At 56.2% G+C, this 17182-nt stretch overlaps 3 protein-coding genes across 3 annotated transcripts in view; 2 read left to right on the forward strand and 1 right to left on the reverse strand.

The window, feature by feature from the left end:
* The window catches only part of MSANTD2 (Myb/SANT DNA binding domain containing 2), a 29054-nt gene extending 23900 nt beyond the window's left edge, over positions 1 to 5154 (forward strand). The window contains exons 4-6 of the mRNA XM_039384762.1: positions 3380 to 3537; positions 4778 to 4991; positions 5068 to 5154. Coding sequence (XP_039240696.1) covers positions 3380 to 3537; positions 4778 to 4941 — 322 coding nt within the window. The 3' untranslated portion in view covers positions 4942 to 4991; positions 5068 to 5154. The remainder of the gene's footprint in view (positions 1 to 3379; positions 3538 to 4777; positions 4992 to 5067) is intronic.
* Positions 4962 to 6445, forward strand: ESAM (endothelial cell adhesion molecule). The gene is made up of 4 exons (XM_039384748.1): positions 4962 to 5223; positions 5368 to 5490; positions 5594 to 5732; positions 6094 to 6445. The coding sequence occupies exons 1-4, from the start codon at positions 4962 to 4964 to the stop codon at positions 6443 to 6445; spliced, it is 876 nt and encodes a 291-aa protein (XP_039240682.1).
* A 1980-nt stretch (positions 6446 to 8425) lies between these two features.
* On the reverse strand, positions 8426 to 14458 carry NRGN (neurogranin). Its single transcript, XM_039384767.1, has 3 exons — positions 14252 to 14458; positions 11480 to 11686; positions 8426 to 8626 (listed from the first exon to the last, which is right to left on the reverse strand). The coding sequence occupies exons 1-2, from the start codon at positions 14264 to 14266 to the stop codon at positions 11480 to 11482; spliced, it is 222 nt and encodes a 73-aa protein (XP_039240701.1). The 5' UTR covers positions 14267 to 14458; the 3' UTR covers positions 8426 to 8626.
* Positions 14459 to 17182: the final 2724 nt, after the last annotated feature.

The following is a 17182-nucleotide window of genomic DNA, read 5'->3' on the forward strand; positions in this document are numbered from 1 at the left end:
AAAAAAAAAAGAAAAAGCAAAGGGAGGCGAGTGGCTGCGTCGCAGCGCCGAGATGCTCCTTGACCTTTTTTCCAAGCTTTTCTAGGGGTCCTTTTTCCGGCCAGATTCCCGCTGTGTATTTTAAATCCCGAGCTTGGTCTTTTGGGATTTAATTTGGGTCTGGGTTTCACATGACTCCGGCGCCTTAATCCTATCAAGCGGGGTCATCAAACCCCAACCGCCTCCGGGATTTAATTCCCCGTACAGTAAATGGCTCAGAGGCTTGGGGGGGCCTGGGGGTGTTGCTTTTTTGAGGGGTTCAGGCTGCGCTGTGAGCCAGGAAACAGCTCTTTTGGGGTTGAAATGATGAGATTTTGGATGAGAATGGGGTGGTTGATATCAGCACTGGGATTAATATTGAGGTTGCAGAGATTTAAAGGTGATTTTTTTTTTTTTTCCCCCATAGGGAAAAAATTCAAAGGCAGATTTAAAGTGTTTGTGGTTTTTTTTTCCTTTCAATAGGGGAAAAAACTTTAAAGTGTTTGCAACGGTAATTTAAAAGATATTTATTCCATGGGTAAAAAAACCAAACCAAACAAAACAAACAAGTAAGAGTATTTTTAAAGGTAAATTTAAATTCATTTGGGTTTTCCATATGGAAAAAAAAAATGCCAGCAGATGGGCTGGAGCGGAGGGAAGGCAGCCGGGCAGGTGTTTAGCTCAGGGCAGCTGGATCAGAATCCAGGTTTTTGAGCTCAGAGAGCAGGCAGGAGGTGCCCGGGGCCCCCCCAAACACGTATGAGCGCCGAGAGCGGCTTAATTTTTTCGATCTGGTTAAAGCATTAGAGGATTTGGAGCGTCGAGGTGGCCAAAGCTGGGGCTGTGCCAGAGGGTTCGGTCCCTCCCGAGCCTGCAGCTCCAGCCCCGGCTCTCCCAGCCCTCTTTAGGGTCACGTCTGCCTGAGAGGAGGAATTTGGGGCGAATGAGGCTCGAAAAAGGGGATCTGGGGGAGGGAGCAGCCTTGGGATCCAGCTCCATCCACCCCTCCCCAGTTCACTGGGGGATCCTCAGCGCCCCGTGGCCCAGCATCGGGGCCAAAACTGCTCCTGATGGAGGGACTGGGATGAAAAGCCTGGATTTTCCCAGGTGTTGGGGATGCACAGGGGTTTAGGAGTCACTTATCAATGGCATCTGCATCATTAATGAGCCCCTTTATTATTATTACTATTATTATTATTATCATCATCATCATCATCATAATCTCCTCTATTATCACTATTTTATTATCATTATTATCATTATAATAACTATTACTTATAACTATTATAATATAAACAAATATAATCATCATAACTGTTATAATATAATAATTATTATAATATATAACTATAAATATTAAAACTATCATAATTATTTTCATTAAACTACAATCAAATTCGTAATTATTCCACAAGGTGTGTATAACCTGTTATCTCTTTTCCAGTAGAAATCACGATATAATTGTTGGATATCATCTGTTTTCCTCTAGATTATTGCAGTTTAACAGAATTTTATCCCTAATAATGGATGAGCCAGGCTGAAAACACCTGGATTTTCCCAGCTGTTGGGAATGTTTAGGGGCTGTGGCATCATTTAATGATTCCAGCTGCAAAATTAATGAACTATATAACCGTGTTCATAATTATTAATATAATTATTATTTTAATCTTTATTATCACTGTTATAATTATTATTATGATTTATAATTGTTGTAATCACTGTTGTAATTATTATAATCGCTATTGAAATTACAATTATTATTATCATTATCACTCTTATCATTATTAATATCACTTTTATCGTTATTATTATCACCTTTCTAATTATTATTCTCACTTTGATCATTACTCTCATTATTCTGAGCACCATTATAACTCTCACATCACCACTATTATCCCTATTCTCACAAAAATCTACCTATATTTATAATTGCTATAAATTATATGTTCTCGAAGATCTATTTTATTCTGGAAATTCCAATTTAATGAGTCGCCATCTCATATTTCCTTCCACACTCCCTAAATTTAATGCAGTTATCTGTATAGCTACATATAAATACACTATAATTAGCATTATTTTTCCATGCTGTCTGTTGGATTCGATACCACAGCTTGATGTAATTAATAATACTAATAATATATCGATGATTTGGGACCCGCAGGTGCCTCGGGCATCCCCCCCACCCCCTCCAGGACTTAAGGGTTTATGTTCTTAGCCCGGGTGAGCTATTTTTACACATCCTCACCAGACCAGGCCTGATTTCTCCCGGTTTTTCACCAGAGAAAGGGAAATTTAATTTTTTTTTTTTTTTTAATTCCTGAGAAGACTTATCAGCCGGAGCAGAGTTTCCTGCCCGGAGCTGGAAGGCTCCGTCAGGAAGCAGCGCCGATGCCTTGCCGGGAGGGGGGATGAACGGATGCGGGAGGAGGCTAAAAATACTCCACAGTGCCTTGTTTTCCTCTTCCCACCCTGGAAAAATCCAATTACAACCTCTGAGCTCTCAGGGAAAAGTGCGAGGCCTTTGGAGGCTCCCGAAATCCTTCAGACCCAGGGGGATTTCCCTCCGAAGCCAGGATTTGGGATGATGGGGAAGCATCATCCTTTCCACCCCGCGTCCCAGTCGGGAGCATCCCTGGGGCTCTGGCGGGAGCGGGGCCAGCCGGGGACACAGATCGATGGGCGGGATGCAGGGATGGAGCCGCCGGGATGCGGGGCCTCGATGTGCCCCCGGGAAAAACAAAGCAACCCCGGCACAAACTCAGCCTCCCTGAGCCGATTAATTTTCTGGCTGAGCCTCCCGGGCAAAGCTGGGGAATAATCCCGAGCATCCCTCTCCGGTCCGTGGTACCCACTCATATCCCATCACCTCCACCCAGTGGAGTTTGGGGGGATGCTGAGGTGCAGGGGACACAGGGATGGGGGGGATTGGGATGGGATATTTGGGATGGAATGGGATCGAGGTCAGGGAAGACCATCCATGAATTATCCCAGTTTAGCACTGGCAGCAAAAAGGGGGGATGCTGGGGAAGGCTTGTGGGGAGCATATGGGGGCCCCTGCTCTAAATAAATCCTGTGGGATCTGGTGCAACATCATGGGAGGGTTGGGGATGCCCCAATACTGAGGTAAAGGGGGTGTCTGCCCACTGCCGGATGTCTTCCCATCCTGGGCGGCAGGGGGAAGCGGGATGGGAGGAAACAGCATTGTCTTGCATCCTCTGGAGCAGCCGGAAAGCCCTTCCCATGCCGGGGAAGGAGGCAAAATGTCCTCCTGGCCCGGCTTCCTGGTGATAACCTGAGATTGTTGGGTTCTATGGACAAGTGGCACCTGGGGTTGAGTCACATCCCGATTTCCCACGGGCAGGTGTCTCCTCAGCCGTGCTGGAGGTGCACGTGGGGACGGACTCGGTGTTCGCCGTGGAGGGGCAGCAGGCGGTGCTGCCCGTCTGGTACACCAGCCACTCCCAGGAGAAACCCTACATCCTCTGGCTGCTGCACAAGGGGAATGCCGGCCCCTTCCAGGTGACAGGGGGGTGGGGACAGAGGGGACAAGCTGGGAGGTGGCCATAGAGGGGGGTCCTCGTGGTGTTCGTGATACGGTGGTACCCATGATGGGGGGAAGCTTATGGTGCCCACCACGGAGTGGTGGCCACGGTGCCCATGGTGGGAGGATGCCCGTGATGAGGAGGTGACTGTGATGGGGGAATGCTCATGGTGCCCACCCTGGGAAGGTGCCCACGATGGAGGGAACCTCATGGTGTCCATGATGGGGAGATGCCCACCATGGGAAGGTGTCCATTATGAGGACGTGGTGCCCATGATGGGGAGATGCCCCCAGTGGGGTGATGCTCATGGGGAGGTTCATGTGGTTCCCACCGCGGTGCCCATGGTGAGGAGTTGCCCATGATGGGATGAAGCTCATGGTGACCACCATGGGGAGATTCCTATGGTGGGGGAGATACTCCTGGTGCCCGTGGTACCTACAACAGGTGGATGCTCCTGATGGAGATTAACCCATGGTGCCTAGAGTGGGGAGCTGCCTGTGGTGCTCATGATGGGGTGGTGTCCAGGACGAGGGGAAGCTCATGTTGCCCATGATGAGGTAGTGGCCATGATGGGGTGAAGCTCACAGGGCCCCCCATGGGGTGATAACCATGGTGCCCACCATGGCACAGTGCCCTTGATGGGGAGTGCCCATGGTGATCTGTAGATGCCCATAATGAGGTCATGCCCACAGTGCCTGCAGCAGGGAGCTGCTTGTGGTGTCCACAGCAGGAAATACTTTCAGGGGGAGATGACCATGGTCCTCATGATCTGGAGGTGCCCAGGATAGGGATGTGATCATTGGGCCCATGAAGGGACATGCCCACACTGGGGACATGCCCAGGATGCCTGCATAGGGAGGTGTTTGTAATGCCCAGGATGGGGAAATGCCCTTGGAGGATGCTCATAGTGCCCACAACAATGTGGAAATGCCCACAGTGGGGGGACACTTGTGGTGCCCACGAGGGGGAGATACCCACAATGGGGGGGGGATGATTTTGGTGCTCATGATGGGGGGATGCTCACAGTGCCCATGGTGGGGAGATGTTCCCATGTTCCCACAGTCCCCACGTTCAGGATGCTCAGGGCAGATGAGGCTGGAGGGGGCTCCTGCAGCAGCTGCTGCTCCACAGAATATGGGATTTGTGGGGCTTTTCTCTCCTTCTTCACCTTCTCCGGAGGGGCCAAGGGGACCAAGGGGGTGTTTTCCCCCGTGCAGATCCTGATGTACCTGGACGGCACGGAGAAGGTGGGGGAGACGGACCTGAAGTCCCGCGTGGGGTTCCTGTACCCAGTCCTCAGCCACAACATCTCATTGGTCATCAACGCCACCCGGGAGCGGGACTCGGGGCAGTACATGTGCACCGTCAACGTGGTGGATGACCGTGCCCCCGAGGGCAGGGATGTCGGCGTCATCAACCTCACCGTCCTGGGTAAGGCTCCGCCGGACTCCGCGGCTCCCCTCGGCCTCCCCGTGGCGACCCTCGGGACTAACGTTGGTGCCCGCAGTGCCGCCGGCCGTCCCCGCCTGCCAACTGCACGGCACCCCCACCGTGGGCGCCAACGTGACCCTGAGCTGCTCCTCCAAGAAGGGGAAACCCTCGCCCACGTACCAGTGGGAGCGCACGGACCCCACCCCGCAGGTCTTCTTCCCCCCGGCCCAGGGTAAGGGGGCACCTCTGGGGGGGACCGGCTGGGCTGGAATATCCCCTGAAGCTTCAGCTGGGGGATTCCTGCCCACTGCCTGCACGAGGAGGGGGCGGTGAGGGGGGACGACTGTGGGGCAGAACCCAAATTTTCCCCCCGCAGACCTGGCCAGGGGCACCCTCAGGCTGACCAACCTCTCCCTGGAAATGTCGGGTCTCTACGTCTGCACAGCCGAAAACCGAGCGGGTTTTGAGAAGTGCAGAATCGTCCTGGAGGTGCAGTCAAGTGAGTACGTGTCCGCAGGGTCGGGGAGAGGGGGACACGGTCCCCATGAGGTCCCCGTGGGATCCCTGTGGGATTAAGGGACCTGTCCGTGTCTCTCTGGCAGCGAGCACTAAAGCAGTCATCGCCGGCGCCGTGCTGGGCTCCCTGGGCGCTCTCGCCACCATCATCTTCTTTGCCCAGCGGGTTGTTGGCTACAGGAGGAAGAAACGTGACAGCCAGGAGGAGGGAGCCAACGAGATCAAGTGAGGCTCCTTTCGTGGGGGAGGTTCAAATCGCCCTCGCTGGGTTTCAGCGTTAATGGGGCAGGAGGAGGTTCCCACCTCGGGCCAATCTTTTCTAAATTTCAGAATTAACAGTGGGGAAGGAGTTACTGATCTCTGGCCAGTTATCATTAGGCTTCAGAGTTAACAAGCGGGGGTGAGGGTTCCACATTTGTCCAGTTAACATTAGGTTTCAGAGTTAACGAGGGCATTTTCCACCTCTGTTTTCCCCCCACTCCCTTTTGTCCCCCTGTTTGGGAGTCCGGAAACTCTACTCAACCTGGGCGGCCCCACTGTCGGGGTTCCCGGTGCCACTCTCTCCGACAGTCTCCCCTCTTGGCAGGGAGGACGCTGTGGCGCCCAAAACCCCGTCGTGGGCGAGGAGACCGGCTTCGGACACCATCTCCAAAACCAGCACCCTGTCCTCCATCGCCGGCCCCCGGGACAAACTCTATGCGGCCAGACCCCCCTCTGACACCGCCTCCATCCTCACCGCCACCGGCAGCTACCGGGGACCCCCGCCCCGGGGAGGGGGCCGCCCCCCCAACCTGCCGCCCCCCGCCGTTAACGGGACCCCCCGGCGCCACCAGGACCCGGCCGCCCCCCCGGGGGCGTTGCCCCCCTCCAGCCTGGCCCGGGCGGGCGCCGTCCCGGTGATGGTGCCGGCGCAGAGCCGAGCCGGCTCCTTGGTGTGAGCACCTCCCCTCAAACACCGGGGGTGCCCAGAGCCAGCACACACACACACACCTCTCAACCCCCCACACCCCCGTTTTCTGGGGTGGTTTTGTCCCGTTTTGGGTTCCTTTTCTTTTTAACACATGCCTCGAGCAGCTGGACTCGTCGTGGGGATGTTTAATGGGTGCAGGGGCCCCCTGGGTTTGGGGGGGCTGAGTCTCCCCGTAAATATCACCCCCCAAACCAGCCCTGGCCCTGCCCCGGCGAGGGGGGTGTGGGGCTTCTTATTTTTTTTTATATATCTATATATCAGTGGAAAGGAGGATTTTTCATAAAAGAGCATTAAAAGTGGGGGGTGGGGGGCGACAGGCGGGCAGGGGACACACTTTTTTTAGGAGTTTTCTGATTAAAAGCTGCTGTGCTGCCCAGCACCGGCGCTTTGGGTGAGTTTGTGGGGATTTCGGGGTTGGGGGGGGTCCCACAGCCTTCTGGGTGAGGTCACAGGGAGGGGTGATGTCACAGCACCAGCCAAGGTCCTCGTGGTGAGGTGACACTGTGGTGCACGTGTGTTTTCACACCCTGTGACCTGTCTGTCACCACGATGTCACCACGAGTGTGTGACATCACGGCTTCCAAGTCATGCCTGTTTGATGCCATACAGGCATGTCACATGTCCATGAGTGATGTCCTGCAGGCCTGCATGATGTCACACCCAGCATCAGACAGCCAGTGGTGACATGACACATGCCTGTACGGTGCCACACATCCCACAGGGACATCACACACCCCTGGATGTCGTCACACATCCCACAGTGACACCACACACACCTCTGTGCTGTCACACATCCAGCAGTGATGTCACACACCTCTATGGTGTCTCACATCCAGCAGTGATGTCACACAGCTCTGTGGTGTCACACATCCCACAGTGACATCACACACACCTCTGTGCTGTCACACATCCCACAGTGACATCACACAGACCTTTGTGGTGTCACACATCCCACAGGGACATCACACACATTTCTATGGTGTCACACATCCCCCAGTGACATCACACAGACCTTTGTGGTGTCACACATCCCACAGTGACATCACACACCTCTGTGGTGTCACACATCCCACAGTGACATCACACACACTTCTGTGGTGTCACACATCCCACAGTGACATCACACACCCTCGTATGGTGTCACACATCCCACAGTGACATCACACACACCTCTGTGCTGTCACACATCCCACAGTGACATCACACACATTTCTATGGTGTCACACATCCCACAGTGACATCACACAGACCTTTGTGGTGTCACACATCCCACAGTGACATCACACACACCTCTGTGGTGTCACACATCCCACAGTGACATCACACACCCCTGGATGGTGTCACACATCCCACAGTGACATCACACACCCTTGTATGGTGTCACACATCCCACAGTGACATCACACAGACCTTTGTGGTGTCACACATCCCCCAGTGACATCACACAGACCTTTGTGGTGTCACACATCCCACAGTGACATCACACACACTCTGTGGTGTCACACATCCCACAGTGACATCACACACACCTCTGTGGTGTCACACATCCCACAGTGACATCACACACACTCTGTGGTGTCACACATCCCACAGTGACATCACACAGACCTTTGTGGTGTCACACATCCCACAGTGACATCACACACACTCTGTAGTGTCACAGCAGCCGTCACACGTCCAGCAGTGATGTCACCACCCACCTCGGGGCAGGAGCACCCCACGAGTGTTCTCCCACCCACCAGCGACGTCACACCACGCCCTGTGCAGCTGCGTGATGTCACTCCCGCCGTCCCACGGCTGGCAGTGATGTCACACGTGCCCGCCCGATGTCCCACACGCACGTGTGCCATCACTGCTGGGCACCACCCGCCCCGCACCCCTCCCCGCTGTGCCCGCGGTGCCCTCACCCTCCGCCGGGGACATGGAACGGCACCGAGGACAGCCCGGGGCTCTGGCAGGGGCGTTTATTGGGGTGGGGGGTCTCCGGGGCGGGGCGGGGCAGCCGGGGGTGAGGGCAGGGCCTGGCTGCTGCGGGGCTCCGGGGGTCGCATGCGGGGGGCGATGGGGCAAAGCGGGGGCTCCTGGGCCTCGGCGGGCGGCGGCGGGGGGGGCCGGTGGCGAGGGGGGTCCGGGGAGCAGCTGGAGGCCCCTGCAACAAGGAGAGAGCAGTCAGCCCTGGGCCTGGCCCTGCCTGCACCCCACACCCTGAGCCCTGCCTGCGCCCGGAGCCCTGCCTGCTCCCTGTGCCCTGCCTGCACTCTGTGCCCTGCCTTCTCCCTACCTGCACCCTACACCCTAAACCCTGAGCCCTGCTTGCTCCCTGCCTGCACCCTACTCTGAGCTCTGCCTGTGCCCTGAGCCCTGCCTGCACTCTGTGCCCTGCCTGCACTCTGTGCCCTGCCTGCTCCCTGCCTGCACCCTGAGCCCTGCCTGCTCCCTGTCTGCACCCTACACCCTGAGCCCTGACCTCTGCCTGCTCCCTGTCTGCACTCGGTGCCCTGCCTGCACCCTGCCTGCGCCCTGAGCCTTGCCTGCACTCTGTGCCCAGCCTGCACCTGGTGCCCTGCCTGCACCCTGCCTGCACCCTGTGCCCTGCTTGCACCCTTCCTGTACCCTGCACCCTGAGCCCTACCTGCACCCTGTGCCCTACTTGCACCCTGCCTGTACCCTACACCCTGAGCCCTGCCTGCACCCTGCCTGCACCCTGTGCCCTACTTGCACCCTGCCTGCACCCTACACCCTGAGCCGTGCCTGCACCCTGCCGGTGCCCTGCCTGCACCTTCTGCACACCCTGCCTGCACCCTGTGCCCTGCAGCTGCACCCTGCCTGCACCCTGCCTGCACCCTGCCCACGCACTGCTCCTGCAGCCTGCACCCTCTCTGTGCCCTCCCCCTGCCCACACTCTCTCCGTGCCCTACTTGCAGCCCACCCACACCCTGCCTGCACCCTTGTCCTGGCTCCACTGCTGCCTGCACCCTGCCCTCACCCAGCCTGGGAGCATGGGGGGACCCCCAGCCTGCACCTCCCTGGGCAGAGCACCCTGGCAGAGGGGGGCAGAGGGGGAGAGCCCGTCCCCCCTGCTGCCAGCCTGCTCAGCCCCCCTAACGAGGCAGCCCTGAGGAACCTCCAGGCCCTAAGGAGCTGCACAGCACCTGCACTTGGCAGCTGCTTCCCCACTGCAGCCCCAGGGCATCCTCACCGAGTCCTCACTGCAGCCCCATTGAATTCCCACTGCATTCTCAGTTCATTCCCATCACACCCTCACTGAATCCCTGTTGCATCCTCAGTTCCTTCCCACTGCATTCCCACTGAATCCCCATTGCTTTCACACTGCACCCCCACCACATCCCCACTCCTTCCCCATTGCATCCCTGCTGTGTCCTCACTGTGTTTCCACTGTGTCCCCACTGGATCTTCCCTAAATCCCCACTGCATCCTCAGTTTGTTCCCACCACAGCCCCACTGAATTCCCATTCATCAGCACATCCCCACTGCATCTCCCTGAATCTCCAGTGAGTTCCCATTGCATCCTCACTGCATCCCCACTGCCACTGCACTACATCCCAGTTCAATTCCCATTGCATCCTCAGTTTATCCCTTCTGCATCCAAGTTCCATCCCTGCTCCATCCTGAGTTCATCCCCACTGCATCCCAGCTGCATTCCAGTTCCATCCCCGCTACAGCCTCAGTTCATTCCCGTTGCTGCCCCATTGCATCCTTGTTGAATCCCCACTGCATTCTCAGTTCCTTCCCACTACATCCCCACTGCATTCTTGTTGAATCCCCACTGCATCCTCAGTTCCTTCCCACTACATCCCCACTGCATCCCCCTTGCATCCCCACTTCATCCTCACTGCATCCCAGTCTCATCCCAGCTCCATCCCCACCAGCCCCACCACACACACGTGGCCAAGCCTGCATCACGCCCTCCCCGCCGCTAACCCCAAACCAGCATTCCCGGTATCCGAGGCCATTCCGCGCTCCCGGTGCCAGCTCGGCACAGGGCACGGCCCGGGCACGGAGCAGCCGCCCCCCGGGCTCCGATGCCACGCGGCCTCGGCACCGTGGGCGCTTTTTAAATTTACCTTTTCCTGCCAGGAGACTGTGACACAGGCTTTTAAAAATAGCATGTGCTGAGGCGAGGCGCTCGGGGTGGTGTTGCTAAGGGAGAGATTCAATCCAAATCTAGGGCTGCGCCTTCCCATCCTACTTCCCATCCTTCCCAACTACTACGGCGCGCGCCCAAAATTAGGGCAAGGCAGGGGCTGCCTGCTCGCGTGCTTCCATCTCCTGGGAGGAAAAACCCCTTCTTCCTCCCAAATCTGTGCAGGGAAGGACGCTCCATCCCCAGTCTGCATGGGGAATGATGCTCCATCCCATATCAGCATGGGGAAGGATGCTCCATCCTCAATCTGTGCAGGGAAGGATGCTCCATCCCAAATCAGTACAGGGAAGGATGATCCATCCCATATCAGCATGGGGAAGGATGCTCCATCCTCAATCTGTGCAGGGAAGGATGCTCCATCCCAAATCTGCGCAGGGAAGGATGCTCCATCCCGTATCAGCATGGGGAAGGATGCTCCATCCCATATCTGCATGGGGAAGGATGCTCCATCCCAAATCTGCTCAGGGAAGGATGCTCTATCCCAACTCTGCTTGGGGAAGGATGCTCCATCCCATATCTGCACGGGGAAGGATGCTCTATCCCAACTCTGCTTGGGGAAGGATGCTCCATCCCATATCTGCATGGGGAAGGATGCTCCATCCTAAATCTGTGCAGGAAGGATGCTCCATCCCATATCTGCATGGGGAAGGATGCTCCATCCCAAATCTGCGCAGGGAAGGATGCTCTATCCCAACTCTGCTTGGGGAAGGGTGCTCCATCCCATATCTGCATGGGGAAGGATGCTCCATCCCAAATCAACACAGCAAAGGATGCTCAGAGCGGCATCCTTGTCGAGTGTCCCGTTCTGGGGGGAGGAAGCGGGCTTTGGGACTGTACCTAGTCTCCGTTGCGGAGGTCGCCGCCGCGGGTGCTGTTGGCGCACTCGGCGTCCTTGGTTTTCCGATCGATTTCTCCCCCTTTGATCTTCTTGCGGGTCATATGGCCACGGAAACTAGCCTGGATCTTGGCGGCCGCCGCGTTGGCATCGGGATCGTCCAAAGGGATGTCCAGGATGTCCTCGTCCAGCTTTGTGCAGGCTCCCTCCTGGCGGTGGCAAGGCGAGGGTTACAGCTGGTGGGACCTCAAACAGGGCATCCCCCTCCCCAAAGGGATCCATTCCAGGAGGTCCTCAATTAGCCCCTGTGCTAAAAATTAGGGGGGGGGGATTCCTAAAAATTAGGTCTATTTGTTAAAAATGAGGGTCCTTTGCTAAAAATGAAGGAGTTTGCTAAAAATCGGGGTCTCTTGCAGGAGCCTCGGGGGCTTTGCAACCGAAGGGGCAGCAAGGGAAGATGCTTCACCCCCTGCCCATCCCTAAATCCCACCCTGGGCCACCCAGCTGCAAGAAACCAAACCCCAGCCAGGTTGATCCTGATTCCTGGGGGTTCTGACACAGGGAGCAGAGGATGGGTTCTGGGGGGGATTTTTTGTAGGGTGGGGGGGCCACGCTGCACAAACCAAGCTGGTCGTGCCTCAGTTTCCCCTTCCCTCGCAACCTGTTGCATCCTCCTGTATCCCTCCCCAGGGCTTTGGTTGAAAACGCTGGGAAATTGGGGAAGGGAGTGATGCTGGAGGGGAGGAAAAGCCCCCCCAAGGATAAATCACTACAGCCCAGTCCCCTCCTGCCACATCCCACTGGAGCAGTTGGACTCAGCACCGAGACCAAGAGGGAAAAAAAAAACCCACAGGAAAAAGAAATGAGCTGGAAATGAGCCAGGGTTGGATGCTGGGCAGGGAGTGAAGCTTTTTTGTCCCCCCCGAGGGGCTCAAAAGTACTTAAAGGAGGTTTTTTGGGGGGGGCTATTTGGAAGCTGTAGATTTTGGGAAGGGGGAGGGTGTTCATCCTGCCGGAGAGTGGCCACAGCTCCACAGAGTTGCTCAGGTTGTTTTACCATTGCCAAAGGCGAGGGGAGCAAAGGAGCAGCGGCTCAAGTGACAGCTCCAAGGTGGAAGTGATATGTCCAGGGTGGAAATGCTATAGCCAGAGGAGAAATCCTATAGCCAGAGGAGAAATCCTATAGCCAGGGGAGAAATCCTATAGCCAGGGGAAGGAAATCCTATAGCTAGGAAAGAAATCTTCCATTCAGGAGAGAAATCCTATATATGGGGGGAGGAGAGGGAACCCATATCCAGGGGAGAAATCCTATATCCAGGGGAGAAATCCTATATCCAGAGGGAGGAAATCCTATATCCAGGGAAGAAATCCTATATACAGGGGGAGAAACCTATATCCAGGGAAGAAATACTATATCCGGGGGAGGGAATCCTACAGTCGGGGGAGAAAACCTATATACAGCGAAAAATATCCTATATCCATGGGAAAAATCCTATATTTATGGGAGAAATCCTATATGCAAGGGTGAAATCTTATATTCAGAGAGAGGAAATGCTGCATCCAGGGGAGAAATACCATATACAGGTGGAGGAAATCTATATATGCAGGGGAATTTCCTATACCCAGGGGAGAGATCCTATAATCAGGGGAGAAATCCTACATACAGGTGGTGAAAACCTATATCCAGGTTGAGGAATCCTATATATAGGTGGGGGAGATGTATATTCAGGAGAAAAAAACAACCATATCCAGGGGAGACATCCTATATTCAGGGGAAAAAAAAACATATCCAGGGGGACATATCCTAAATCCACAGGAGAAATTCTATGTCTAGTTGGAGGAATCTTTTATATAGGTGGGGGAACCCTATATTCAGGGCAGAAATCCCATATTCAGGGGACAAATACCATATCCATGGGATAAAAACCTCTACACAGGGGATGAAAACTTGTATCTAGGGGAAAAATCCTATATTCAGAGGGAGAAATCCTATATATGAGGGAAAAAATCCTCTATGTCGGGGAGAAATTCCATATCCAGAGAGGAGAAATCCTATACCCAGGGTGGGCTTTGCCTGTTTGGAGGTGCCCAGGAGGAGGGATGGGGGCTTTTCCCGGTGCTGCCACCTGAGCAGGAGGGGGGAAAGAGGGGAAAAAAAGAGTGGAAAGGGGAAAAAAGAAAAAAAAAAGAGGAAAAGGGGGAAGAAAGGGGGAGAGGGGCAGGAAAAGTCAGAGAAAACAGGGAGAGAGGGGGAAAAGGATGTGGGCTTGTGCCGGATCAGCTCCCCGAGCCGGCCAGCAGCGAGGGGAGCTCACCCTCGGGTGAGGAGCGAGGGGTGCAGCTCCATTTAATCCCTTTATCCACAGGCAACCCCCGATCCCACCTGGACAGTAATTTAGGGGGTGGAGGAGGGGGAAGAAAAAGCTTAAAAAAAAGCTGGATTTGGGGACGGGGGTGATTTTCCCGAGCGGGCTGTGGGATGCAGGATGCTGACCGTGCTGTGGCCCCGGCGGGATGAACCCTGAACTGGTGCGAAGCAGGAGGGGGGTTTGGGGCGGGGGGGGCTGGGGGGAGATGGGCCTGGGGGGCTGCAGCAGCGCTGGGGTCGGGGGGAGACGTGGAGTTGTTCGAGCTCTTGGGTGCAGCGCCCATCGCACCCCCCGCCCCCGCCACCCCAAACCCCCTCGGCCGCCCCCGGACCTCAACACTAATAACGGATTAAAGGCGGAAAAGCGGGTGCCGGGTGGGGGGGAGAGGGGGAAGGGGGGACCTACATTGCAGCAGTCCATGGCGGAGGGCGGGTGGGCGGCCAGCGGCGGGCGAGGGGCTCCGGCAGGATCTCGCTTCCCCGGCAGCTCTCCCGGCGCAGGTGGCAAGTTGAGCGGAGCCGCTTGCCTACGTAATGCGCTTTCCTCCGGGCGAGCCTATCAGCCCGACACCCCTGCCAGGCTTTTGGGGGGGAAAAGGGGGGGTGTCTTATTTTTTTTTTTTTTTCCTCCCTTTCTCCTCTTTTTTTTTTTTTTTTTTTTTTTTTTTTTTTTCCCTCCTCCAATTTTATTTCGCAGCCTCCAACTCCCTCCTAACACTTAAAGGAGCCGGCAGCTCGCCCCGGAGTTTCGTGGAACACAACATCACATGCGGAGGACGCGAGCCAAGATCTGACGGGGCTCGCCCTCGGCGTGGAGGGGCTTTGGCGTTTTTTTGAGAGAGGGGACAAAGCTGCAGTAAATGGGGGCTACGTGTGCATTTTTTGGGGGGGACACTTGGCCCACAGTGATGCTGGAGGGAGGTTTTGCCCCCCCGGGTTCGTTTGCACAGGGGGAAAATCGTTCTTGACCTACTTAGGACTTGGTCCCAAAGAAGAGTGTGGATGAGGATGGCGAGGATGAAAATGGTGAGGAAGGGTGGGCATGGTGGGACACCACGTCCCAGCGAGCATCCCCTTAAGGCCAGGGGTGATGTGCCCAACTCCAGGCTCCACACAGAGGAGTGGGCTCCACTCTTGGGGTCTAGGGTCCCTTCCCCACTCACAGGAGCATCCAACCCCCCACATTTGGGGTGCTCTCCAGCCAGAGCTGCACCCCCAGCTGCTTTCCCGGCCCTTGGTGCTGCCTGCAGACCCTGCTTCCAGCCTCAGACCATGCCGAGGTGCTGGGACTGGCAGGGTGAGCCGGGGCAGCCCAGGAAAGAGGAGGGACCTCCAGGGCAATGCGGGGGGCTGCAGCCTGCAGCCCCCCCATCGCCCGCCTCGCTCTCCTCTAATCCGGGTTTGGGAGTTGCTAAGCAACTGCATAAGTCGCCCGTGGGCTCGGCGCCGATGCCGCTCCGGCCGGCCCCCAAAACACAGCGTGGCCCCCCCAGACAGGCACCAGCACCCCCGGCCCACCCGCACAGCCCAGCCCCGCCGCTGCTCCCAGGGCGGGTTTGCTCACCCTGGGGTCGTTGTTCTTGGGGGCCTGGTGGCACTGACCTTCCTCTTTGCCATCATCTCATCCCTGTCCCACTGACATCACTGTCACTGTTCCTGCCACTGTCACCACTGCTGCCACTAGCCCTGTCCCCATCCCTGACCTCCTCCTCATCACCTCCATCACCTTCTCCATCCCCACCATTTTGCCTGTCCCCATCTCCATCACCATCCCTGTCATGATCTCCATACCCATTCCTTGTCCCCTTCCCTGTCTCCATCCCCATTCCTGTCCCCTCCCCTGTCCCCATCCCGATTCTTGTCACCAGCTCCATTCTTGTCTCCATCATCATTCTTGTCCCCATCCCCTCATAAATCCCCATCACTGTCCTGATTTCCAGCTTCAACCCCATCATTTCTGTCCCCATCCCTATCCCTTTCCTCATCCCCATCATCACCCTCATCCCTGTCCCTATCCTTAGCCCTGTCCCTTTCCCATCCCATCTCCATCTCTGTCCCCAGGGCCATTCCAGATGGATGCAGGTGGTGGCACCCCTTGTGCCCTGTCACCCCAAGCTCCCCAGGGCACCCAGACATCCCGCTCCCCATCCCACTCCACCCCATTCCATCTCATCCCAGGAACATCCCACCCCTGCCCCCCACCGTGACCCACACTGGGAGGCTGATGGGGGTCACCCCCACCTCGCATCACCCAGGCACACAAATCCCTCTCCAGGACATGCTCCCAAGCATCCCTCAATTCTTCCACCAGCTGTTGGCACCCTACTCTCCCTGCTGGAGACGCTTTTCCACCGCCACCTCTTCCCACCAGCGTGGCTGGGCGTGTGGGGAACAGCTCTGCTCCAGAAAACCCCGCTCCAGCTTCCAGAAGAAGCCTCGGCAGCTCTTCTGGGATCCTTTTCCCTGTTTTTCTTAGACCGTGCAGGTCCTTCGCTGCCTGCTCCGATCAGAGGAGACAGCGTGTTTGGGGGAGCGAAGCGGGAAGGGTTTTCGGGGTGATTCATCCATCAAGGATCTGGGAAGTTAGCCCCAAAATTAGGATTAGTCCCTCAATTAGTCCCCAAAATCCGCTCCAGCCGTGGCCCCCCGGTCCTGGCAGAGCCACCAAGCGCCGCCGTCTCCCGCAGGCTGCGGCTGCGGAGGAGGGACGTGAAATGCCAGAACATTTCTAATCATTAACGGAGGGTTTTGAGCCCATTCCAGGCTCTGCATTTTTCCTCCCCGGGCCCCTTCATCCGGGTGATGCTTTTCCAGGTGCTCCAGCACCTCCAAAATATGAATTTCAGCGAGAACAACTCAGATTTCGGGAGGGGAGGAGGACGGGAAATCGCAGCTGGGCAAGACCTGCCGGGAACATCCCGCCGCTGTGGTTTGAGATGGTTGGCACTGAGGTGCTAAAAAATCCTTTAAAAAAAAAAAAAAAAGGAAAGAATCCTTAAAAACAAAATGGGAATTGGATGCTGGAAAGATGCCCTGGGCGGGCAGCGTTGCCGGCTGCCGAAGCAGGAGCCGGCAGCCGGCGAGGCGGTGCCGGAGTGGGGGTCAAGGCGTAGCTGGTTGGCATCAGCCCCGGCACGGGGTCCCCGCCAGCATTTTTTCCTCATCCCTCCTTCCTGTTTTTCCCAGGGGAGCTGCCATCGTGCCCCGTACCGTGGGCGAGCGCCGCATACGGCCGGAGAAAACAGGAAAGAGGGGGGAAAAACAGGGTGAGCACGGGTGGGGGGCTCAGACCACCCCCAAAAATAGAACACAAACCCCATCACTAATTGTGGGGGGG

This window comes from Pipra filicauda, unplaced genomic scaffold, assembly GCF_003945595.2.
Source record: "Pipra filicauda isolate LSUMZ 115617 unplaced genomic scaffold, ASM394559v2 scaffold370_size807399_pilon, whole genome shotgun sequence".
Taxonomy (NCBI): Eukaryota; Metazoa; Chordata; class Aves; order Passeriformes; family Pipridae; genus Pipra; species Pipra filicauda.

What these genes read in the sequence shown, in the direction of transcription:
- ESAM (XM_039384748.1), top strand. Translation starts at nt 4,962, where the DNA reads ATGTCGGCGTCATCAACCTCACCGTCCTGGGTAAGGCTCCGCCGGACT. An exon ending in CGTCCTGGAGGTGCAGTCAA is followed by an intron (nt 5,491 to 5,593) that starts GTGAGTACGTGT and finishes TCTCTCTGGCAG; the next exon opens with CGAGCACTAAAGCAGTCATC. An exon ending in GAGGGAGCCAACGAGATCAA is followed by an intron (nt 5,733 to 6,093) that starts GTGAGGCTCCTT and finishes CCCTCTTGGCAG; the next exon opens with GGAGGACGCTGTGGCGCCCA.